The sequence below is a fragment of the Heterocephalus glaber genome, unplaced genomic scaffold (assembly GCF_053883595.1).
Source record: "Heterocephalus glaber isolate CG9 unplaced genomic scaffold, H.glaber_assembly_v1.0 deba00001561, whole genome shotgun sequence".
Lineage (NCBI taxonomy): Eukaryota > Metazoa > Chordata > Mammalia > Rodentia > Bathyergidae > Heterocephalus > Heterocephalus glaber.
Window position 1 is genome coordinate 10,645,160 of NW_028258349.1, and position 24,551 is coordinate 10,669,710.

At 55.4% G+C, this 24,551-nt stretch overlaps 1 protein-coding gene across 4 annotated transcripts; it reads right to left on the reverse strand.

The window, feature by feature from the left end:
• Positions 1-1,158: 1,158 nt before the first annotated feature.
• Gramd1a (GRAM domain containing 1A) lies at positions 1,159-24,427 on the reverse strand. Of its 4 annotated transcripts, XM_021239621.2 has the most exons (20): positions 24,341-24,427; positions 23,258-23,546; positions 14,333-14,543; positions 14,227-14,247; positions 13,673-13,757; positions 13,422-13,525; positions 13,250-13,345; positions 12,450-12,530; positions 10,998-11,110; positions 10,706-10,847; positions 10,022-10,220; positions 8,608-8,751; positions 6,612-6,730; positions 6,379-6,521; positions 5,180-5,283; positions 4,922-5,095; positions 4,729-4,816; positions 3,478-3,585; positions 3,277-3,397; positions 1,159-1,623 (listed from the first exon to the last, which is right to left on the reverse strand). In XM_021239621.2, exons 2-20 carry the CDS (start codon positions 23,515-23,517, stop codon positions 1,531-1,533), a joined length of 2,406 nt encoding a protein of 801 aa, XP_021095280.1. In that variant the 5' UTR covers positions 23,518-23,546; positions 24,341-24,427; the 3' UTR covers positions 1,159-1,530. The 4 variants fall into 4 exon arrangements, 3 of the variants coding, with proteins under 3 accessions (XP_021095280.1, XP_012932979.1, XP_087047294.1); XM_013077525.3 differs by lacking the exons at positions 23,258-23,546; positions 24,341-24,427 and adding an exon at positions 20,247-20,409; XM_087191168.1 differs by lacking the exons at positions 23,258-23,546; positions 24,341-24,427 and adding an exon at positions 18,157-20,117.
• Between the last annotated feature and the right edge of the window lie 124 nt (positions 24,428-24,551).

Consider the following 24,551-nt stretch of genomic DNA (forward strand, 5'->3'; position numbering starts at 1 on the left):
CCCAAGACTTTTTGGCAAGTTCAATGATTCATTTTACAAATGAAGAAACTTAGGGCTAAGGGATTTGGACTCCTGCTCATCAGTGGGGGGTGACTGAGACCAGTATTCTGCCAAAGGGAGGGAATGAGAAGGCGACTCTGAGCTCTTGGGACCAGGCTGGGAGTGAGACTCTTGGCCGGGGGGTGGCTGCCCAGGTCCTAGCTTCTAGTTCTGGTTGGGGACCAGAATTCCCCTGGCCATTCCACACCAGCCTAAGGGTGTGGGGCACATCCAGGACAGAGGGGCAGAGATCCAGGGACACCAGAGACTTTTGTGGTCTGGGCTTTTATGCCAGCACCTCCCAAGCTGTGACATTCCCCTGCAGAAAATAGCTACCTTGCTGTTCCCTGGTGGGGGATGGTAGGTGGTGGCACCGTGAGGACAGGCCTTAGCAATGGGGAGGGGGCAGCTCTACAGTCCTGCAAGCTGCCTGGGCACCTGCTATGGGCTTGGTCCTGTGGGTATTGGCATTATGACCAGTTTACACCTATGGGAAACCAAGGTACAGAGCGGGCAGCTGGCTCTGACCACACAGCTATAAGGTAGGAGGGGCTGGTGATTTTTACAGGCTGTTACATGACTTGCCCAAGGTCTCTCATGACCTCTCCTTTCCTCTGAGTCCTACATGACCAGGACTTGCACCCCCCTGAATCTTCCTAATAGTGGTTCTCAAAGTATGGTCCCTGGGGAGTACTGTCAGCAGAGTCCCAGTCCTGAGCCAGCCCAAGTCAGAAACTCTTGAGGCTTGGCGCCCCTTGCACTCCATTGTGTAGCAAGCTCTTCGGGAGATTCTTGTGCAGCTAAAGCGTGAGAAGCACTCACTTAAAGCAGCCCTGAGAGAAATGAGCTCCGACTGTGCCCATTATGCAGAAAAGGAAACAGGTTCAAAGCCACTGACTTGCTCAGGGTTACATGACTAAGTGGCAGCAGGTGAACCCAGGACACCAGGAACCACTCTGTCCTTTTAGCCCCTGCTTTGGGAACATGCTGGGGGAATCCCAGATGGCTTCAATGCCTACAGCCCCCCAAAATGGACAGATGCCTCCTCCCCGCCGCAGCAGGGTCTGAACACCAGGGAAAGCCCCTGCGCACTCCCAGGGCCCCACAACCACAGCTACAGCGATTTCCAACCCTTTATTGGAGCTTTGTCAGCCCCAAATAAATATAATACATTAAACCCAGAGCTGAGGGAATAGTGCACCCCAGGGGGTGCCCCCCACAACCCCAGCTGGGAAAAATAAGTTAGTGGGGGGCCTGCCAAAGAAAGGCCAGGCCAGCTCCCTGGCCAGACAGGTGATGGCAGCTGGACTCGCACACGCTGGTCTAAAGTGCATCTCGGTTCTGTGGTCCCCAGTTCTGCACGGCCCCTGGTCAGGCCACCGGGAGGGGTGGACAGGAGGTTTCCGGCGCTCACACCGTGCCAGCAGTGGCCACCGGGGCTCTGTGTGTCCTTCTGTCAGTTTGGGGGGACGGCTGTGTGGCCAGGCATCCTCAGGAGAAGCCGTCATCGGACCGTGGCTGGGTGTCAAAGTGAGGGTCTGAGACCGTGATCCCTTGATGCAGCTTCTCCAGTGAGAACTTCATCTGCCAGGAGAAGACGGCCAGTGTGAGGATGAGCACTGGCAGGGTGATGTCACCCACCCCTACTTGCAGCTGGGAGCCCCCCTGCCTCAGGTTACTTTATGAGAAGAGCAGAGCCACGCTGTGCTGTTGAGCTTCCCACAGGCAGTAGAAGACAGGCTTACTGTGAGCCAGGGTACCAGATGGCCTGGGTTCAAATGTTGGCTGTACTACTTACTTAGTGACCTTGGCAAGTTCCTTTGCTGTCTTGGGCTCTCATCTGAAACACGGGTCAGCAACAACCCTGCTTCACTAGACCCTGACTTGCAGCAAGTGCTCAGTGCACATTACCTATCATCACTTCCTCTTCATGACCTTGGGAAAGGTCAGGAACTTGGACCCAGGATCCTGTGCACCTCCTACCTATCTATAAAATGAGGTAACAAGAACATCCCCCAAGAAGGTTAGCTAGGAGGCTCAGGCTGGCAAGCATGCTCAGCACCTAACAGAGCCCACCTCTAGAATGTGCTCGGTGTGCACCTGCTATTGTCAGTCATCTGTGAAGTCAGTTCTGAGCCCTCGCAATTTAGCTCAGGATGGGGAGCCCTGCCCTTCCTCTATGAGTGACGGGGCTCCTGCCTTAAATCCTTCCCCACCCTGTCTTGTACAGCCCTTCCAGTGGGACTGTCTCCCTGTGTGCACCATTTAGGGTCCAAGTAGGCCCCAGAAGTGGGCCTCAGTTTATGGAAAGGTCTCACCACAGGGATTTTCACCATCACCTGCTACTTCGGCTCTGCTGCTCTCAGGAACCCAGCCAATGCTGGGCTCTCCCTAGTTTCCCATCCCGTCCCCACCACAGGCACCTACTGCAGCATCCCTCATTTGCTCTGCCAGAATCCACAGGGGCCCAAGGACATCTCCATGCGGTGACAGCATGTTTACTGAGCACCTACTGTGTAGCTGGTGCTAGGCTTACATATACAACATGCATCAAGTGTTCACTATGTTCCTGGCACTTTTCCAAAATGTTAACCCATTTAATCCTCACAAGAGGTAACATCAATTATGATCCGAGGTACAGTGGCAGCAGCCAAGGTCAAATGGTAAAAGTGCTTACACAGGTCACATATCAGGATTTGAACCCAGTCGTCTGCATAGATGTTGCCCTTGAACTACATGGGGTGTCGAGGTAACTCCCTCTTGGAGATGACACCTCAATATCTTTCAGAGAGGCACTTTCCACCCTCAGATCATGTGGCCCCTTCATCAGCCCAAAGTGGGGCAAGAGGACCAGGGACTAAGCTTAGCCCAGCCAGCCACCTGAATTGGCTCTAGAAGACAATGAGAGCTTTCCTTCTTCAGATGCCAGCCTGGAGCTGTGGGTACCACTTTGGTCATCCCGAGGAAACGAAAATGTCTCTAAAATAAAGTCCTCTCTGGGGATCAGCAGAGTCAAGAGATGGAGTCTTACCACCCCTGAGCAGCTGGATCCAGCCATGCCTGATGCTAGACCTCCTGGACTTTTTTCCCAGATGTGCACCAATATATTCCCTCCTCCATCCCACTGACTTCCCCAGCAGGGACTAAACCATAAAGTGGGAACTTCTCAGAGGAGGAAGCTAAGCAAGAGAGGGGAAGGCGTCTGAACACAGGGTCCCAGCCAGGGGCTGCCCCTACCTCGTCCAGGAGCTCCACAGAAGCCCGAAGGATCTGCCTCCACTTGTGTGTCTCCACGCTGTGAAACTGCTTCTGCAGGGCCAAGATCTCAGCCCACTCCGTGGCCGTCTGGGGGAACTTGCTGTGGGGACACAGAGCCTGAGTGAGGCCTTGGGCTCCCTCGCCTGCCCTAGCCCCCAACCCTGCAGGCGACACGCTCACCCCTTGGCCAGGGCCAGGCTGTGCCAGGACTCGATGGTGTGGGCTGTCCTCTCCAGCGACCAGAGGCGGTAGAAAAGAAGGGCGTTGAGGGCGATGAGGACGATGAGGCTGGGGGCAGGGGTCAAACGTCAGGGGTCAGGGGTCCCCGGGTTCCAGGGCTACCACAAGCCGGGCACTGAGCTCTGGATCTCCCCTCCATCCACAAGAACGACACCCTGCAGGGGACATGACCACACACCCCGCTCCTTCAAAGGACAAAACAGACTCAGAGAGGGTGGGAGACATCCTAGGGTCACGTGGCCCCCAAGCACAAAGGTCAGGTCCAAACACAGGGCTGTGTGGTGTCCACACCCTGGACCGCCCCACTGGGACACCTCCCAGGGAGACTCGGGCAAGGAGCAGGAAGAGAAGGCTGCAGGGCTCGAGCCTAGGGGAGGGGCAGGCGGAGGGTTCGGGCCCTACCTCACACAGATCCTGCGGAGGCGGCAAGGGAAAGACAAAGAGATGAGAGCCGCCCAGCCCTCCTCCTCCCCGGTGCCCTGAGCCGGCAGGTTCTACGGCCTCTCCTGGGCCGCTGGTCTTGGGAAACTGAGACCCAGAGAGGCTGGGCGTGTGGCCGACCCTCCCCTCCCACCCACTTTCCCAGAATGCTCACCCGGTCACCCTCCCACACCCATGGGCCCCTGCATGCCCTGGTTTCCCAGCCCAGGTCCCAGCCCAGGTCCCAGCCCAGGTCCCAGCCCAGAGTCCTCGGCTTTCCCAGGAAGCTGGGGGCTGCCATCTGGGGGCTGAGAAGAAGCCTGCACTGCCTCCATGGCCTCTCCATCCTGGTCCCAGTCCCTCTGGCCTGGTATCCGGTCTGTCTCCCCTCAGGGCTGTTGGTCACTGCTGTGTCCCCACCATTACCCAGCTTAGGGCTGGGCCCAGAAAGCACACGTAAACCACACAAATGATCTTACTTCTTTTGCAAATCTCTCCCCATTCACCTGGCCAATTCCACATCCTGAAGCAACTGCTCCTCCAGAAACCTCCCAGCCCACCCCCACCCCCAGGTCTCTGCTCTTCCAGCAGGGAAGACTTCTCCATGACAAGAGGGGCATCTGTGCTGTGTCAGGAGCTCTGCTGGATTCATCCCAAACATCATCTCGTGTAATCCTAACTGGGAGGTGAGCCCACACTCCCAAGTAAGCAGAGAGGTCAAGCATTTGCCCAAGGTCACACAGCCAGCCTGCAGATCCAGGCCTTACTCACACAATGCTGATGAGAACCAGGGCGCTGGGGATGCCTGCCCCAGGGCCCTGGTCCATGGACGGCTCTGAGAATCGGGAGCTAAGGGAGCCTGTGGGACACCAAATCAGGGTCAGACAGCCACACCCAGGAGACCATGCCCCAGACCCTCCATCCAGCTCCTCCACCTGCCCCGACCACACTCCAAAGAACGCACCTGAGGTGTGCATGCCACCCCGGGCGCAGGGGTCAGGGTCTGCGTGCTGGGGCCCATCGCCGTGACCCCTCCAGCTCAGGGGCCGCTTCCGCCTCCGCAGGCCTGATAGCAAGCCCCGGGCATCCTTCCCGCCTTCCTCCAGGGACAGCTTCTCGGCCTTGGCTAGCTCTCGCTCTGGGGAAAGCAGAGGGGGCTCTGGATGTCTGTACCCAGCCGGGCCACAACTGTACCCGGCCCTGGCTGGCTCCTGTCCCCTACCCAGGTGGTGGAAATAATCTTCAATGCCACTCCATGAGTTCTTCTCAATGAGAGACTTGACAAGGCTCCATGGCTGCTTCCGGTAGCGGATCTCCGAGGACACCCTGGGGGCAGGGAGACAGGGGCGGGAGTGAGGGTCTGCCCTGTGCCTCAGGTGGGGTCTTTCCATCTTCTAATTCAGAGAGGACCTGCTGCTGCTCACAGACAAAACAACTTCCCCGATGCCAGCTAATGCACCCGGCCCCTTCTCCACTTGTGCCCTCTTCTTCAAAAGTCTCCTGGCTGCCTGGGCACCACCCTGCCCTCTCACACAGATTTCTTGGCCCAGACTTTGCCCCTGAACCTCTTGCATCTGGCTGCTGCACCCCACCTCTACATGGGGGCCTAGGAGACAGTTTGGCTGCACCCATCCCAAACTGAGCTCCTGATCACACTGCAGACCCCTTCCCTGTCCTGGTCAATGGCAGTTCCATCCTGTAGTGGATGGAAGGACACCTTGAGCTTGTCCTTGGCCCAACCCCCTTCCTTCCTTCGCATTCACAGGTGAACCCAGCCTCTCAGCAGACCCTGTCAGCTCCACCTACAGATCTGTCCAGAAACTAACTCTTCTCCCTCCACCACTCCACATGGCTCAGCCTTCATCCCCTCCTCCCTGGACATCACAGCAGCTTCTCCACATCCTTCCCTGCCTCAGGGCCTTTGCACTGGCCACCCCAAGTGACCTGCCCTCACCTCCTTCAGGTTCTTGGTGAAATATTCTCAGAGGACCATCCCTGACCAGAGTATTCAAAAAACCCTCTGCTGGACCACTCGCCCCTAATTTTTAACCTGCTTTTCTCCAAAGCCCTTATCACCAGGGAATATTTTTCACACTCACATAATCACTATTTTATTGGCCAATTCTCCCACTGAGATCAGGGTCTGGAACAGAACAGGCACACAGTAGGTGCTCAATAAACTTGAACAAATAAACTGTTCATCTGCACGCTCACTCTGTCACAGCTCCACATGTACTGCAGGCAGGAGGAACTGGCCCCAGTGCCTCTCTGTCTACCCTCTGCTATTCAGAATTCAGGGGGTCTCTGGAACCCAACTCTTGTGTTGGGCCAGGTGGGAACCAACACTCTGCTGCCAACTATGGGTGGGGAGAATGGGGAAGGGCGCTGCGACCATCAGGCAGGCTCCTGGCCGCTGCTTACCGGAGCCGGGCCTTGTTCCGGGCCAGGCCCAGAATGCAGTAGCGGTGGGCGGTGTAGAAGTAGTCCTGGTACGGGATGCCCTGGGTCAGCACCTCCGAGTCCACCACACAGCCGCCTGCCTGCGGGCCACGCCGGAACAGTGTCTGTGGGGTGCAGAGGAGGGAGGGGGATCAGGACCACCCCCGCGGCTCCCCTCCTGCCCTGCCACCTGCCCAGCCATGCCACCGGCCCACCTGCGTCTCCACCACCGAGGCGCTCTTGGGGCCCAGTGGGTTGCTGATGGGGATAGTGTATGTCAGCACACGGCGCTGGTGGCACTTGCTGTCCCCGGTCCAAGGGCTCAGGGTCACATCTAGGGGAGAGAGGAGCAGAATGAAGAAACCATTCTCTGGTCCGTTGCCTCGGCTGCAGGAGACTCAGCCTTTTTGGAGGGTTTTGGTCCTCTGCAGACTCCGCCCCTCCTACATGTCCCCACCTTATCCACCCCACATTCCTTTCAAGAGCCTAAAATTTTAGATGCTGGTGAGTTAGAGCTGGAACCTCTCTCAGAGCTTTGTACACCTCTGACCCATCCAGGGGCAGCTCATCCATCCCGCAGCCTCAGTTTCTTCTTCTGTATTGAAACCGGCTTCTCCCCTGAGCATCCACTCCAGAGACCCATAACCTTCTGAACATCTTACCAGGAAGTCCCTGGAAGCTTCGCATCTACCAGGCCCCACATTAGCCTCAGCATCTCCCCAAAACTGTCCCCTTTGGGTCCCCATTCCAAAGGTGGCCTAGTATCCTTCAGCCCTGGGTCTCGCCTCCCCTGATGCGTCAGCTCTGCCGTCTGTGCGGGTTTACTGGGCATCATCCTCACCTGCCTAGGGGCTCTCCCCAGACCCCCAAGCACCTGGCCTCAGACGCCACATCTGGTCCAGGATTGTTTGAATCAAGCCTGACCCCATCCCTGACCTGCCCAATGTGCCTAGCATATTCCATTGCTCCCTACCCCCCAGGGCAGAGTCTGAGCTCCTCTGCTGGATGTGCCAGTCCTTCCGGTATAGAAGCATAGCTCTGTGTGACCTGGCTGCACTCCCACATGAGGCACAATCATACTGACTCTGCATTCATTCTGCATGCTTCCTTTTCACAAGCAGAGAAAAAGAAACAGGAAAACCATCATCTGACCAGCCCCTGCCATGCTCCAATCTTATTCGTAGCCTCCCTCAGCCCGTCCTGTGTCAACCCCTCAGCCTCACCTGGAGCTGCAGCTTCCCCTCTGCACACCTGGCCCTGGTGGCCACCCCAGGGGTCTCTCCCAGTGTGTGCCTCCTATTTCTCCCTCCTCTCTCCTTTTCCCTGCCTTCCTCAGTTCCTCCTTTAGCTTTTAGCTCTGATTTCACATCCTCCCAGCAGCCATGTCACTCACCCCCATCCCTAACTCACAGCACACCTGTTACACGTAGTATTTTTGTTTTGGGGTGCTTGAGGGATGCTGAGAATTGAACCCTGGGACTGTGCATGCTAGGCCAGCCTCGTACCTCTGAGCTACAGGCCCGGGCCTTGACATTGGTACTATCTGACCGTATTTCTGGCTGTTCTCTCTAGATTCCGTGCACTGAGGACAGGAGTTCATTTACCCCGGGGCTCACGGGCCTCCAAGCTCTGCACAGGCCTGACAGAGTAGACTTTACATGTATGATCATTAACTTGTCGTCGCTGTTTTGCAGTACCAGGGATTGAACCCAAGGCCTTTGCACGGAGATACATTTCCAGCCCTTTTTTATTTTATATTTTGAGACAGTGTCTCACTAAGTCACTAAGTTACCCAGGCTAGGCTTGAACGTGGGATTCTCCTGCCTCAGCCTCCCAGAGTGTTGGGCATACAGGCTTGTGCTACTATGTCCAGCCCATTGACTTGTATTTACTAAGTACTTACTAGTCATTACTGTCCTGGGCTCTTTTCTAGTATGAAGTCTTCTAGTCTCATGGGTCCCCTAGTAGACAGGCGTTATGAGCATACACCTCATTATCCAGAAGAAGAAACTGAGGCTGAAGCTCTTTCGGAACACTGCTCCTAGTCACTCAGCTACTAAGAAGCTGAACAACTTCTGCTCCCTCAGATGCCCAATGCCACCACCGTGCACACCACAGCAGCGGGTGGCCACCTCCCGTCTCCCTGATGACCCTTCCTCACCCTGCCCTGCGCCTGCGTATCTACAGCATCCCTTGGGCCTGCCCACTGACCTGTGAATTTGCACTGCTGCAGGAAGCCCTGGAGGAAAGGCGAGTCTGAGAACAGCATCTGTTGAAGCCGCTCGGCACCCACATGGAAGACAGAGTTGATGAGGAGCCGGCCAGAGAGATCAGGAAGCAGGGCGGCCAGGTCAGCTGGGAGACAGAACAGGACCCTGTGGATGTTGATCCCGCTCCTCCACACTCCCAGACCTCACACAGTGGAGAGGAAGACCCATCGTGTGTGTGTGTGTGTGTGTGTGTGTGTGTGTGATGATTGAGGATTGAACCCAGAGCCTCTTCAGTGAGGTACAGCTACATCCCCAGTCCTTTTTAAATTTTTAAATTTTGAGACAGGGTGTTGCTAAGTCACTAAGTTGCCCAGGCTAGGCCTGAACTTGCGATCCTACTGCCTTAACTTTCCAGAGTGTAGAGATTACAGGCCTGCACCACCACACCTGACTCTGAAGACTCATCTTGCTGGACCTCTCCAGGGTGGTTCCAGTGGAATCCTGTGACTACAGATAGTTTTCTCCCTGGCACATGAGTGTCAGCGATTGGTTCAGGGGTGGATCCATTCCCTGGACCAATCAGAGCCAACCCAAGAGTTTTTACTTTAGACTATGGGAAAAGTGTGCTCCCTGGCACATGAGTGTCAGCAATTGGTTCAGGGGTGAGTTCATTCACCAAGTTGGACCAATCAGAGCTAATCCTAGAGTTTTTACTTTAGCCAGTGGGGAAAGCATGCTCTCTTTTCTGTTGTGCTTGGCTGGGGTAAGGCAGGGTCTATCTACCTCCACACAAAGGCTACCTGAAAAGTCGCTGCCACAGAGAAAATGAATATAACTGGCTTGACCATTTTACATGTACTAACTCATTTAATTCTCTTAACAACACCCCTATGAGGTGGGTACTATAATTGCTAATCTCATTTTTCAGATGAGGATACTGAAGCTCACTCAGATTAAGTAATGTGCGCACATCACATAGGTAGGAAGCAGTACAGCCAGGATTTGAACTCTGGCCACTGGTCATCCGAGTCTGCACTCATCCTGCCACACAGCCTTCAAAGCAGAGTCCAAGACAGACAGACTTCTAACAATACTATTTGGAATGCCACCCCTGTCCACATCCTGAAATTTTGTTCCTACAATACTGGGGATTTTCCCACTGAGCTACGTTACTTTTTGTTTTGAGACAAGGTCTTGCTAAATCACTAAATTGTCCATGCTGAGCTCAAACTTGACATCTTCCTGCCTCAGCATACCAGAGTGTAGGGATGATAGGTATGCACTGCCAGGCCTGGTCAAACCCTGCATTTTTCAGTCCCATGAGCCAATATATTCCCCACTTGCTTAACCTGTCTGAGCGAGGTTTGTCAGGTGTACGCAACACTAGCAAATGAAACAGGGTCCGCCTGCCTCACCTTCTTCCCCCGTTGATGAAGAGGAGTTACTGGTGTCCGTCAACAGCTCCTCCCTGGGCAGCAGATCCAAGGGCCCCAGGGAGGTGGGGCCTTCAGGCGGGGCAGGCTCTGTACCCAGGGGCTCTGCCACTGGAGTCACAGTTTGGCTGGCAGAGGCATCTGGCTGGCTGTCCATCTGCTCCTCCTTGTCCTCCTCCGCCTGCAGAAAAAGGCTTCAGTCCACCCTGCCCCACCTCCAGCCCAGCCTGAGAGGCCCAGCAGGTCTACACCAGATTGGAGACTGTGCAGCCTTCAGGGAGGAGGAGGAGGCGGGGTTCACAGCTGGGGCTCATGGCTGAGCTGGGAGGGGCCCCAGCGCCACCCTGATGCGGGCTCGTTTTGGTTACCTGGACCATAAGCTTTCCTGCCTACCTGTCCATTTGTCTATCTCCTGTCTCCTCCAACCACACATCTCTTGCCCTTTCTCTCACCCTTCATGGCTGTCTGTCTGTCCTCCTTCTGCCTGTTTCTCTTTCCCTACGTGGTCCTATTTCCCTGTCCATCTTTCTGTCGCCATCTGTCCCTTCCCTCCATCCGTCCTCCTGTCCATCTCCCTCTGCCAGCTGGTCCCTCTCTCCCACCCACCCTCAGCCCTCCTCCATCCCTCTCCTCCAGCACCCTCCTCCCCAGCACCTTCCTACGTACCACATCGCTGCTGGCGCGGGAAAGGTTGGGCGTGACACGGCCACGGCGGGATCCCACAGGGCTCGGCTCCTGGCTGTGCTCCGTGACCCCCGAAGGGGTGATGTCGCTCAGGGCGATCACGTCTCCCACCTCCTTGGGGCTCCTGCCGGGAAGGGGAGGAAGTGGGTCCCCTGGATCCTTGAGACCCCCTCACCCTGCTGGGCCTACCAGTGTCCACCCAGCACTCCAGGAACTCTGTACACGGCCCTTGATGGTCTCCCCCTTGTCGGGCCACCCTCCATCTCCGACTCACCCCAGACCATTCAGCTGCAGAGGGGAGACATAGTCCTCATCCTCGCTGGTGAGGCCCAGCTCGGACCCGTAGCACTGATGCACCAGGTGCCAGAGCTCCCGGGGACTCAGCGTCTGGGCAGGCAGGATGTGGTGTTGGCCTGACCTCGGCGGACGGAGCCCTCCCCGCCAGGATCCCCACCAGGATCCCCACCAGCCCTCCGCCTCAGCAGTTCCCCCAGACTTCCACAAGGGGGCGACGTGCTCTCCCGCGCCAGACTCCACCCTCTGGAGCTGAGAATAGACTCCTAGGAAGCAGCTATGGTCCCTCCAAGCCCTGGCCCTGGCACCACAGACCTCCCAAGTCCTCACAATACTCTGGCCAACTGAGGTTTCCATTCTTACAGAGAAGAACGTGGAGCTCCAAGAAGGAAAGTCGTTTGCTCAAGATCACGCAAGTGACCAGAGGCAACTGTGGGATTCAAACCAAACTCTAGAGCCTGTATTCCCACCCCAACTCTTTCCCCAGGAGGCTTGGGCTTTCAACTGCCGGTGGCCAAGGTGGCTGGATGACAACAACAAGGGTGCTGACAGTGAAACAATAACAGTCATAAGGATAAGAGAGCGGCAGCAGCTGTATGAACCAAGCTGGTTCTAGGGCCGAGGCATTCTTCTAACCCCTTCATGGGTGCTAGCTCCCCAAGCCCACACATTCGTTCTGGAAAGTATGCGCTAATTCGATACTATCTTTGTTTTCAGGATAGTGGTATGGAAGGTGCATGGTAACATGTCCAAGGTCACTAGGAAGTGGTAGAGCTGTGACTCCGAGGGGCTTCAGAGAGCCTCAGAGCTAACCACTGGGATACCTAGCCTCAGAGGAGCAGTCATTACGGAGCATTTATTCTGGGTCCAGCTCTGGGAGCTCCAAAGTAGGAATGGTGCCCATGTGTGTGACTCGGCCCAGGTCACAAATCTGAAAAGTGATGGGGCTTCAGCTACATTTTGACCTTTCTCTGCCCTTGAGCTCCCTGGAGACTCTGACTGCATTGCCCCTCCCACAGGCTCCCAAGTGGGACTTTCTGGAACCCTAGTTTCTGAGCATGGCCAGAGTGGAGCTGCCCTGGGAGGGTGGATAAGAGCCCCCAAGAAGGCAGGATGTGCACAACAGAGCTGCAGGAGTGGGTCTGGGTGCACCCAGGTGCCACAGCCCAACATCGATACCTCCTCCCTCCCTGCCAGCAGAACGCTGGTTTTTTGTGGCGTGAAAATCTTCCCCAACCCCAGGGACAAATTATGACTGGTCTACACTGACTTGTCTCTCCCTTGCCAGAGATCAGCTTCAGGGTCAAGTCCAAGAGCCCCTGGATGTAGCTGCAGGGGAGAAGCGCCAGGGGTTCCTCCTGCTCCCCAAGTTCTGGCACCCCTGGCTCCATGGTCCCCTGGAACCCACACTCCAGGCCTTGCCCCTGCACACCTTTTCCAGCAGCGCATTCTGCCAGAGGCGGAAGATGAGGAGGAAGCAGCGGTCACGGGCCCCAAAGGAGGTGAAGAAATGCTGCAGGAGAGAGGGGTGTGAGGCGTGGGGGAGACACGATAGTGAGGGACCAGCTCCCTCTGTCCCCCAACTGTCCCTGCATCTCTGTCCCGAGGGATCCATTTATCATCCCTGCATTCATTCCACAAAATGTTTATCCCATGGCTGGCCCTGTGCTGGACAGCGCCCGAGTCACCGTGAGGAGGAGTCTGGGGTGGAGGCAGACCTTTCTCTCCCCAGCCTCAGCCCACATGGCTGGGGCTGCAATGGGAAAGCCCAGGGCTTTCCCCCAGAGCTCACTGTCACTAGGGATGGCACCTGATCTGGCTTTGGGCTGGCAGAACACAAAGGGAAGTCTGCTACGATGGCTTCCCCTGCCTTCCCACTCCCTTTGGGGCCACAGGTGTGACATGGCCATCTTGCAACCAACTGGACATGGGGCAGAAGGGCATGTGGGAGGGGACCTCTGGAGGGGAGGGGCCATCTGAGTTGCTGGGTACAGGGCGAGAAGGATTTTACTATCACTGCTACTTCCCCAGGCAGCTGTGGGAAGGGACACAGTGCAGAGAGGGAACAGGAGACTGCTGCAGGGATCTAGGTAGAGGTGATGAGGGCTGGGCCACAGCAAGGGCTGGGAGACTAAAGAGCAGGTGACAGATTGGAGAGAAGTTTGGGGGTCTGTTCAGCTTCGTGGGGGGAAGGAGCAGCCACGTGGCCCTGTTATCAGGTCCCCAGCTCACCTTCTCGCTCTCTGTACAGATCTGGATGGCATTGGGGATGAGCTTGGCTGTCTTTTCCTTCTTCAGACACGTCACTTCCTTCAGCTGGATAGAAATCTGAGGGCGGCAGGAAGGTCAGAGGCGCCAGGGCGCTGCCCCCCAGGCTCCTCCTCGTCCTGCCACCATGGCTCACTGTGGTCTCCCAGCGGAAGATGTTGCTGTAGAAGCAGATCCAGTTCTCGGAGAGATAGAGGCGGCCCTGGAGGAGGATCTCACGCTGCAGGGCGCAGGAGTAATCTGAGAGCCACCAGGCACAGGGAGAGACAGGCGGACACCCGAGTCACCCAGACATCCTGGCAGTCGAGGGCCAGTGGTGACAGTGGGGAGGGCAGAGCTGCGGACGAGGTCAGGGGCCGGGACTGGGCCTGGGGTGCGGGGACTCACCCACAATGAGGCGCTCGGCCTCAGGGAGTTTGCTGAACAGCTTCCGAAAGTCCTCATTGCGCTGCTTGTATGTGGGGCTTAGCATCTAGGGGTTGAGAAGCAAGAGCCTGGACAGGGATCCTACTCCCAGTTCAGCTCCACAAACCTTCCAGAACCCCCTCAGGCTTCTCATCCCAGTGCTCTCAGAAGTTGCAATATCCAGCCTCTTTCTAGCTTCTGTTGCCCATAACACAGTGGTCACCATAATGCCAGCTGCCACTTACTGATTTCTTATGTAAATAAGCCAGGCCCTGCGGCAAGTACCACCAGCACCACCAACCCTTATTCAACACTCCTTCTCACCATGTCAGGCAAGGCTGTTTATTAAGGAAAGAGAGAAGAGCCCAGAGATGTTAAGTGACTCATTCAAGGTCACACAGCACACAAGAGCAGCATCTGTTGTGACCCTGGCTGCACTCAGCACGCACTCCTTGACTGCTGCAGCCTGGGGCTCCCGCTCAGCAGATGGACCCCGCTGGCACCCCTCTAGCGAGTGCCCCTGCCCAAGTACTTACACTGTACCAGCTCTGCATCTTCTGCAAGAGAAAGAGAAGAGTCAGGATGAGCCCTCGGGCCCTCCACACTCCCATCCCTCTCCCCACCGCCTGGGCTTCTACCAACCTTGCTGTTGCGGATGAAGTTCCGGCTGCCCAGACTCTGGGTGCTGGGGGTCCCAGGCACCCCACCCTTCTCCAAGGAGCTATCTGACCCCTTCTCCACCATGGTGCCTGGTTCGGGCTCGGGTGGTGGCCGGCTTGGGGGTAAGAGCTGCAGCCGCTTACGGAGAGACGGGGAGCTGCTTGGCGTGCTCCGGCCAGAGTGGGGCGTGGTGCTAGGGGCAGGGAGAGGAAGGAGAGGGCCACAGAGGAAACAGGCTGAGGTGTGGGGCCGCTCATCAAGCCCCATCTACCAATTCACCCCATGTCTACCCGTCCATTCATCTAATCTCATCCTCCCATTGACCCATCCCTCTCTCCTTCCATCCACCTACTCATCCATCCATCCACCCTCCCATCTGTCCATTCATCTCCCCACCCAGCAGCCCTGTGGCCCCAGAGCAGATTCCTAACATTTCTGTGTCTCAGTTACTGCATCTGTAATCCAGGGAATGACAAACACACACCTGATTGCTTGGAGGGTTAAACAATACATGTAAAAGACTTCTAATAGAGCCCAGTACATACTGAGCTCTCAATAACATCTGCTCTTGTTTTAAACTAATTCATTCATGTCACAAATATTTACTGAACAGCAACTTTCCACTCAGTTGCTCAGCTAAAGCCATAAGCGAGTCTCTTAATTTCTTTCTTTTCCTTACTCCTCGTTTCTGATCTGTCAGCAAGTCCCACCAGTACCACCACCAAAATCTATTTCATTTATTTATTTTTGCTATTGGGAAATCGAACCCAGGGCCTTTGCACTCAGCCATATCCCCAGCCCTTTTTTATTTTGAAACAAAGTCTGGCTAAGTCACTAAATTGTCCAGGCTGGGCTCAAACTTGCAATCCTCCTACATCAGCCATCCATGGTGCAGGGATTACAGATGTGCCCATTATTTCTTCTATGCCAGTTCTCTCTGTTCCAGACTGCATACCCTATTACCTGGACGTCACAGCAGCCTCCTCCCTGGCCCTCCTGATCCTGTCCCTGCCCCCACTCTGTTCTCACCTGAAGCCTGTGACCACCTGAGTCAGGTCAGGGCCCGCCCAGTTTGCTTATTGCTCGCCCCAGACTGAACTTCAGTAGGTTTTGCTCACTATGTGGCCCTGGCACTGTAACCTGTACAGGACCCATAAATAATACTCAGTAAACACTGATGACTGGATGAATGGCCTTGCGAAGACCATCAGGTATGGCTGCTGCCTGGGAGAGTTAACCTTCTGGCAGGAGGCAGAGTTAAGCAAACAGAACGGTGCTATTACAAACTGTAATAAGGGCTGCAAGGTATCGGGAACTTTAAAGGCACATTCATTGTTGACTCCTTATCAGGAGCTATGTCAAGCTCTCCTTGTGATTAATTTTATTATTCCTCAAACAACTCTGCGGTGAACCACTTGACAAAGGATGCACAGCAGGTTTGTTTCAGGGTGGAATTACAGGTCAGGAGGGGCTGCTGGATTCTGGGGTACAGGCAGGAATCCTTCCTCCTGGAGGGACTTTTCAAACTTCTCCATCCTGCCTCCTAGCTTTAGCAATGCCCTTCCTCTGTCCAGACTACACTTGCCTTTATTTTCTCCCACACTGGGGAATGAACGCAGGACCTTCATGCTGAACTACATTCCCAACACTTTTTATTTTTTATTTTGAGATGGGGGTTCACTAAGTTGCTCAGGCTGGGCATGAACTTACATTCTACTTCCTCAGCCTCTCAGAGAACCTTTGACCTTCTTATGCAACCTTCAAGACCCTTGCTTACACATTCCCTCCCTTTTGTGGGCCTTCATAAGCCCCTGGGCAGCTCTCATTCCAGCCGTGACTACCCTTGCCTGCCACTGTCTGATGACAGGTCACTTCCCCTAAAGATCTGTGGGCTCCCTGAAGGCAAGCTCTGGGCTGTCCTGGACCCTGATCTCTTCTTCAGTCCTACCCAGGACAAGGTGGAGGGAAGCATTCACATAACACTAGTAAAATGAATTAGCAGAATAAAACATACAAATAAATAAGTTAAAGAGATGGTGGCTTGGGCCACTGCCACTCTCTGGGACCCAGTCTACTCCTACCCACAGCCAGAGGGAGTCTGTGCCCACCTGGGTCAGGATAGGATCCTCCCAGCCTGAGTCCCGCACCTCCTGCTGGTAAAGCCTAGGGTGGTCCCTCTTTGCCTGCATTCCCTCTCCTCCAGCTCCTGCCTTGCTCTTCCCTCTGCCCCAAATGCCTTCCTCCCAGATGTCCAGGGGCGCCCTCACCTCCCTCAGTTCTCTGCTCCACTGACATGTCTCAAAAGTCACCACCAACCCCAGCGCCTGCTGTGAAATTCCACAGCCCACTCCCACCCTCCTTCCCTGCTTTCTTGTCCTCTTCAGTGCGTCCCCCAGTGACTACTGCATCGCTCTTGACTTCTCATCTTTCTCCCCCACCAGATGTTAGTACCCCATCACCTAGCAAGGGCCTGGTGAAGGCACAGCAGGTGCCTCAAAAACATTTGCTGCTGTGGACGGAGTGAATGATCAACCTTCCTCCCTCCCAGAACTTGGATGCAATCCACCCAGTGTGTGATTCGTTGGACTGGGACGTGCAGGTCTCCAGGACTTCCTCCCTGTGTGGCCTTGGGCCAGTGGGAACCTTCCAGAGCCTCCGTTTCCTCGGTGCACAGTGGGAATAGCAATAGTTCCCACCTCACAGGGCTTCTGGGAGGAGAAAGCAAGGAGCAACACATACTGCCCAGCACAGAGAAGGCACTGTGGTCTGACCGCTTTCCTTCTTGGCAGACTGAAATGCAGTGCCTGGCCCTGCCATCATCTCAGCCCAGTTTAGTCCAAGATGCCACAATGACACTGACAAGGACCTCACATGCACCTTGGCCACCACCAGGAGCCTCCAGCAACTTCTTTGTAAATACACTCGGAGCACCTGCCCTGTACCTGGCACTGCAGACACAAAAAGCGAACCAGAATGCTGCCCAAAGGAGCCAGCATTCCAGCTGGGGACCCAAGCAATTAGTAAGACAACACAGAAATGAGATTAATGGCCTCAGACACTGGCCACTGCTGTAAATCAGGCTGCAGCATGGCCTGGGCCCATTGGGCCAGGGGGACCAGGAAATTATTTGAAATGCAGAATTCTGGGACCCACTTCCTATCACAGGATAGGGATGGAGCCCAAGAAATTTGACGCATATTCAAGTGTGAAGACCACAGAGATGCAGGATGGGGTAACAGGCTGTGGAGGTGGTTTCTTAGTGAATCTGAGAAGGCCTCACTGGGCCTGGCACGCTTGAGCCGAACGATGAGGACAAAGAATGGATTTGGCAAAGTGTGGGAGAAGGCAGTTCTAGGGACAGGAACATCAAGTTCAGGGCAGACTGAGTTTGGCAGGGCTGAGGAAGAGCGAGGTGGCCAGCGAGGCGGGGGGAGGGGAGGAGGGCACAGGCCCAGGCCCACGCTGCAGGCCCGCAGATGCGGGTCAGGGTAGAGGAGCCTGGGGAAGGGCTCTGAGCTGTGGGTGACCACACCCCTCCTCCGCCTGTCTTCTCACCTCTTGGGCCTGAAGCAGCACAGGCCTTCCCTACTCTCCTGAAGCCTAACGACAGTTCAAGGCTCACAAACAGGCAGGGCCCACACCCCATTTCTTGCTCCAGAGGGCAGGACAAAGAGGAAGTGCTCAAACAGCAGGGGCTGCCCAACCCAGGCAGCTGTGGTATTGTGGAGGGCGAAACCCCAAGTGGCTGGAGGAGTGTTATGATGCGGATGAGGGAAAAGGGTTTTTGCTGCCACAGACTGTCTCACCTGGGACTTCCTGGGCCCCAGCAGGTCCAGAGCTGCTTCTGGTCACAGAGAGGCAGATATATACACAGGTGTGCATAAGAAGGAAACTCAAAAGAGAGTCCCAAGGCCTGAGTCACAGGCAAACTGCACTTGCTCACAGTTGCAAGAAGACACACACACACACACACACACACACACACACACAGTGTCACAGACATGCTATAGTCACACAGAGCCAGTCCCAGAAGTTACCAACATACACAACTGCAGCACTACAAACATGCTACAATAACACATAAAGACCCAGAAAAGTTACACACACAGTCATGCACACAAGAGCTGCAGAACATCACAGAAACACAGAGAACTACAGAAAGCCCCAGATAAATGACATCTAAACATAGAACCACGAGTCTCACTGAGGCATCGAAGGCAAAAAATATTCAGTCACGGAAGAGAACCACACGGTAAAAAAAAAAATCACAGGGAACCCCAGCTACGTAACACACACACACACACGCACACACACACACTTAAGGGAGATTAAATCACGCAATCAGCGTGCACATCTCAACAGTGCCTCTATCCTCATGGTGGTCACCATCTGGCAGGGAAGACAAAGCAAAGGAATGGTGTCTATGGCACAGAATCTCCATGCTCACACAGCCATGAAGGACTCTGGAATAATGCAGCTCCAGGGCACTGCAGACACACCTTGACATCACGGTGGTCAGGTTTGGAAATAATGCACAGGACATGTTTTATAAACTGTTAACATGGGGACAATGTTACTCCTTCCAGAGAGTCAAGGTTATACCCAAGGTCTCAGGAAGGAGGGTCCCAGGGGTCTCCATGTCTCTCTCTTCACACCTACAAAGCCACAGAGTCTAGGAGGCACACAAAAAAGCCCAGGCACATGCAACAATGTCACAATCAGATATACTCGGGGACTTTCACACAAAGAATCAGAAGTGAATTACAGACCCAACCACAGAGGCTCACAGCAACATGCAGAGACCTAGACACACAGCAGCGGACACATGCTGGTCACTTACATGTGCACAGAGCCGAAGGAGTTTCAGAGGTGAACTACGGCACAGATCCCAGCACAGAGGGTCATGGCGGACACATGTACACACACTACAGTCACAATAGGACAAACACTGGTAGCTCACAGTGACACGTGGAGCCACAGACGGAATTAATGGCAAATTACAAAGACCAACAGCTAAAGAGGACTATAGCTGCTGCACACTAGGAGTCCCAGGCACTCACAAATACACCTCCAAAACACAATCAGACACACGTCGGTAATTTGTATTTGCACGAATGGAGTGAGCAACACACACATACAACCAAAGTCAGGTCACAGCAAGCAGGCACAGAGCCCAAGAGGTGGGCACACAGTCACAATCAGACACACAGGTAAGGTAGCGTAACACACACAGTCACAGATGGAATTCCTGGAAATTACACACACCACCACGGAAAAGGCTCACAGCTGCTGCACACGCACTAGGAGCCCCAGACAGACCCACAGACACGACAGAGGAGGGCTTCATAATCGGAAATACATTGGCACAGGGAGGCAGACAGGAGGAGGAGGGCAGTTTCACGCACACAGGACCCCGGGGAATCTCGGGGGAGCGGTCCTCTGGCCACGCAGGAGCCACCAACCCCAGCAGCTGCGACAGACGAGGACGGTGGGAGGGGGCGCGGTCAGGAGGGGCTGCTCGGCCTGTCTGGGACTTCGCGGCCTGTGGGCCCAGGCTGGCAGGGGCCGGTCCCCGTCCTCCCTCCATCCCGGACCAGCCTCGCGCCATTGCCCCTGAACTCTCAGGCAGAGGCGATCCAGGCCGGGGTTAGGGGCTGGCTTCCCGCACGAGGAGCCCCCCCAGGGACCCCGGCCAAATCTCTGCAGCCCGGAGCTCAGCGGGCCGGCAACGCCGACCCCGACCTCGATCCCTCTCCGCGCCCGCGCCCGCGCCCCACTCCGGTGCACCCCGTGCGCCCCTGGTTCCCAGCACCACCGCTCCCCGCCCCCACCCGTCGCCCCACGTGCACCGGCGACCAGACCCCAGCCCTCCCGCCCCTGGAGGCCTGGTCCTTACTCGAACATGGATGCGGCGCGCGCCCGGCCGCAGGGCAGGGCCCGGCTGACCGGGGCTGGGCTGAGCTGGGCGACCCCGCGGGCGACCCTCGCCTGCCTGGGCCGCCGCCCCCACCCGACCCGGGCGCCCGCACAAAAGGCCGGAGCTGCCGGTGGCCGCCGCGGCGTCCGCGACACCCGGTTCCTGCGCCCGCCCCGCAGCGTCACGGCGCCGCCCCCCGGCAGGGAGGGAGGATGGGGCGGGACCGGCGCGGCCTAGACTGGGAGAGCCGGCTCAGGAGAGGGCCGGACCCGCTCCTGCCCCTGGCCGGGAGAGGCCCAGGAGCTGGCGCGGAGGTGGGGTTGGGTTGGGGAGAACCGAAGCTGGAGGGAAGGGATGGGGCGTGGAGGCCACTTCACCTTCTCCCAGCCTCTGAACCCCAGTTCTTGCACCCGGAGGTTCCTGGGCCTCAGGCTCTGGGGACTTTGCAGTCCCAATCCGAATCCAGCACCCCTGGCTGTTACTGGTGCTGTGACCTTGGGCCCGTCACCCTAGGCTTGGGGATCCCACTGAGACAACCGAGGGGAGGGCATCGTCCTCGGGGGGAAGCCGGGCTTCAAAAATGGGAAGTGACTTGCCAGGCCCCGGGGCTACAGGCTGCTGACCCAGCCCCACCCTTGCAAACCGCTGCCTGCTGACGTGCTGGACTCCTTGCCCAAGAAGAAAGAAATATGAATTCCACCTGCCCAGGAGCCCCAGTACAGGGATTTGAATCCTACTTCTCCAGGGTGGGCTGTCCCACACACACACACCCACACACCCACACCCCCCCCCACACACACACACAGAGGGAATTGAACCCAGGGCCTAGGCAAGTGCTACCACTAAGCTACATCCTCAGCCCCTTTTATTTTATTTTGAAACAGGGGCTCTCTGAGTTGTCCGGACTGGCCTCGAACTTGCAATCCTGTCCCAGCCTCCTCCCTAGCAAGGAGTACAGGCATGTGCCACCGTGCCCAGATCCTGCCTCTTTTTGGAAAATCTCCATTCCAGTCCCTCCCTGGCCTTTAATCTCTCTCCCTGCCCCCCACCCCAGCCCACCACCGACTTCTAATGGATGGCAAGTCCCAACCCTCTGAATCTTACTTGACCCCTCTCACCTACATAGGTGATAAACCCTGTCAGCTCCACTTAAGAAATCTCCCAGAAGCTAAACTCTTCCTTCTCCACTTGACTGCCCCCAATCAGCTCCAGCCTTTATCTCCTGTCCGGCACCATCAGATCAGTCTCTTCTCTGGTCGCCTGTTCCTGTCCCTGCCCTCACAGTCTGTTCCCACCCACAGGCGAAGGGACCCTGTGAACACCCGAGTCAGATGGGAGCCCACCTGGCTTAGACCCCTTCCCCAAGTAAAAGCATAGTGCTCACCTGGCACCCAAGGCCCTAGCGTCATACGCCATCTCACCTCTCTGACTTCACCACTTCCTCTTTGGTCTCTCCATTGCTCATTCTCCAGCCACCCTGCCTGGTCCTTTAACTCACCAGGCACATTGCTGCCTCTGCCTCAGGACCTTTGCATCGCTATCCCTTCCACATGGGAAACCTCTCCTGCAGTTTTCCTAGCTGCCTCCCACCTCCAGATGTCAGAGAAGCCCCTTTTCCACCATATTCCTGTGTCTCAATTCTGTTTTTCTCTGCCTGTTTCTTCATTTGAAATATGTTTACATTTTTAAGTAGGGAATATTAATTTCAAACAGGAAAATATATACTGGCCATTTATAGCCCTATGACCCACATCCAATTTATGTGGACATTTGGCTGTGTTGCTTCAGATCCTTTTTTTTTTAAAGGAGGAAGTGTTCTGCTGCCTGCCTCGCAAGCACAAGGTCCTGAGTTTGATCCCCAGTACCAAAAAAAAAAAAAAGGAGGAAATGAACTATTACAGCCAAAGGCCACACCCCATCCCTCCATTCTCTGACTGAGCACCCAAGATACCGTCTGCCTTGAAGTCAGTGTTGGTCCTTCCTGTGCGGGTTTTTCTTTTTTCTTTTTTTTTGGTACCGGGGATTGAACTTGGGACCTTGCACTTGCGAGGCAGGTGGTGGAACCACTGAGCTAAATCCCCAGCCCCCTGTGCAGTTTTTCTATCCTTTTCTTCTATATCAGGATGCATCCACCAACAATATAGTCTAGCATTTAGTGTTCTTTTTAAAAAGATACACAATTAGGCTCCTACGGTATTATTTTGCAACTTGCTTTTCTTCATCATCGTTTCAGAGATTTCTCCAAACGAACACACAGAGTTCTGCTTCATAAGTGTTCACTCTTATACGGTGTCCATTGTTGGAAGAAACCATCGTGCATATTTCTACTTCCTGCCAGAATACGTCTTTCCTTTTTCCCTTTGTGCCATTGAACCTCCCAGTTCCCGTCTCCTTGGGCTAGAGGTAGTGAGTCTTTGCAGAAGTTTGTTTTTTTTAACTTTTTTTTTGTCTGCAGGTTTCAGCAGGAAATACCTCTTGCATTGGCCTCTAGCACATACTTAGAAATATATGTGATGTCACAGAAGTCACAGGAAACCACACTTATTCTCACTATGCCTGCTACATAGCATTATTTTCAATCCTACTCTACTTCAGTTGGGAACAAACTACTGACCATGGTTTACCACATTGGTTCTATGGCCCTTATGTGGATCATGACCCACAATATGAAAAATTCTGAGTGGGTCAAAGCAGGGTGGGAGGTCCACTCCAGTCTTCCTAGGCCATGCTCAGTTGGGCTCAGAGTTGGTGTCACAATGTACATGCCCAAGTTTTGTTTGTGCATCTACTTTGTGACTTTGTTGGGGCCTGTGAGGCTAAGGCTACACTCACCTGTAGCCCCCAACCTGGACAGTGACAGCCACAAGGATCCCACCCTCCACCATGAGGAAGGAGGGATGGAGAGAGAAAGAAAAAAAGAGAGAGGGCAACAGAGATGGAGACAGAGGGAGAGACAGACTTTCTTTCCCATCCCACCCCCCAGGTCTAACCTGTCCTGGGACAGACTCTCTAGGTCTGGGGTCCTCAATCGCCGTGAGTGTGAGGGTATCGGGGTGCTAGGGAGTGACTCCCCATCACTGGATGGTGTGATCTGAATGGTGGGCATGGCCAGGAACATCCATGGCTCAGGGGCCAGGCCCTGGGCTCCATCAGCCTGTGCCTGCTGCTCCACTTCGGGAGCAGGCAAGTCCTGGGCACCACCCTGGTCCCCCGGGGGAGCCCAAGACAGCAGGGGCAGGAGCTCAGCCATGATGAGAGTCTTGAACAGAGGTGTGGCCTCTAGGAGAGAAAGAAGACAGGTGAAGGGGAGTGTGTCTGTCCAAGACCCTTCTGCCTTCCCCTCTGCTATGCCAAGAGAGAAGAGCTATGATTAAGAGCATAGTTTAAGGATCACAGAGATCTGGTGAGCTTCCCACCTCTGACAGTGTCCTCCCCTTGTGACCCTGAGCCTCACTTTCTTCTTGTGGACTCTAGAGGGTTTTGAATGACATCCTGGGGGAGTGTCAGAAATCTCAGCCATGCAGAGTGGCACACAGTGAGGCCACAGCAAGTATCTGTTCATGTCCCTAGGCTGGCAGTGTTTTCTAAGCATCCACTAAGGCCATGCCCTGGGTGTTCTGTACACAACACCCCAAACCCCATGTCCCTTCCAGCCTGGAAGGAGCCAGGTCTGAGTGGCCCCCAGAGGCCTTGGGCCTCAGGAACAGCTGGTTAAGTGGAGAGAGAGAGACAGCAGCCAGGATTTCTCTTCCCTATTTGCCCACCAGTTGCCCCTCCCAAGACAAACAAAGGCCCAATGGCGGGTGGCCACTGCGGCCTCTGCAGCCTGGGAAGCAGCCTGGCAGTTCCTGCAGCTGTAGCTGTGATGTTAGTGGCCAGCTGGGTCTGGGGAAGCCAGACAACAGCCTGTTGGTCAGCACAGCAGAGCACAGCAAGGGCTTCTTAGAATCCAGCTGCCCAGGAAATAGGGAAATAGGACCTGGAGACAGTTCCCCTGGTTGGGGAAGACCCTGACCCCTACAGGCGAGGCCAGGACCTTACCAAGCACACTAGGACCCCAGTACTCCTCCTACCTTATGGATTCTTCCTCCTTTTCTTACAGGGCTCAGAACTGTATGATGAAGGCAGAAGACCTGACCCTTCTTTTCCTCTTCGAGTCCTGGCTAGGCCACAGAGTCACGACCTTCAAGCCCGAATAGCATGCCGGGCCGGAGTCGTGTTACTCTCCGCCCAGCTGTTCTTGGGAGCAGGATAGAGAAGGGGGTGGGTGCTCACGCTATGGGG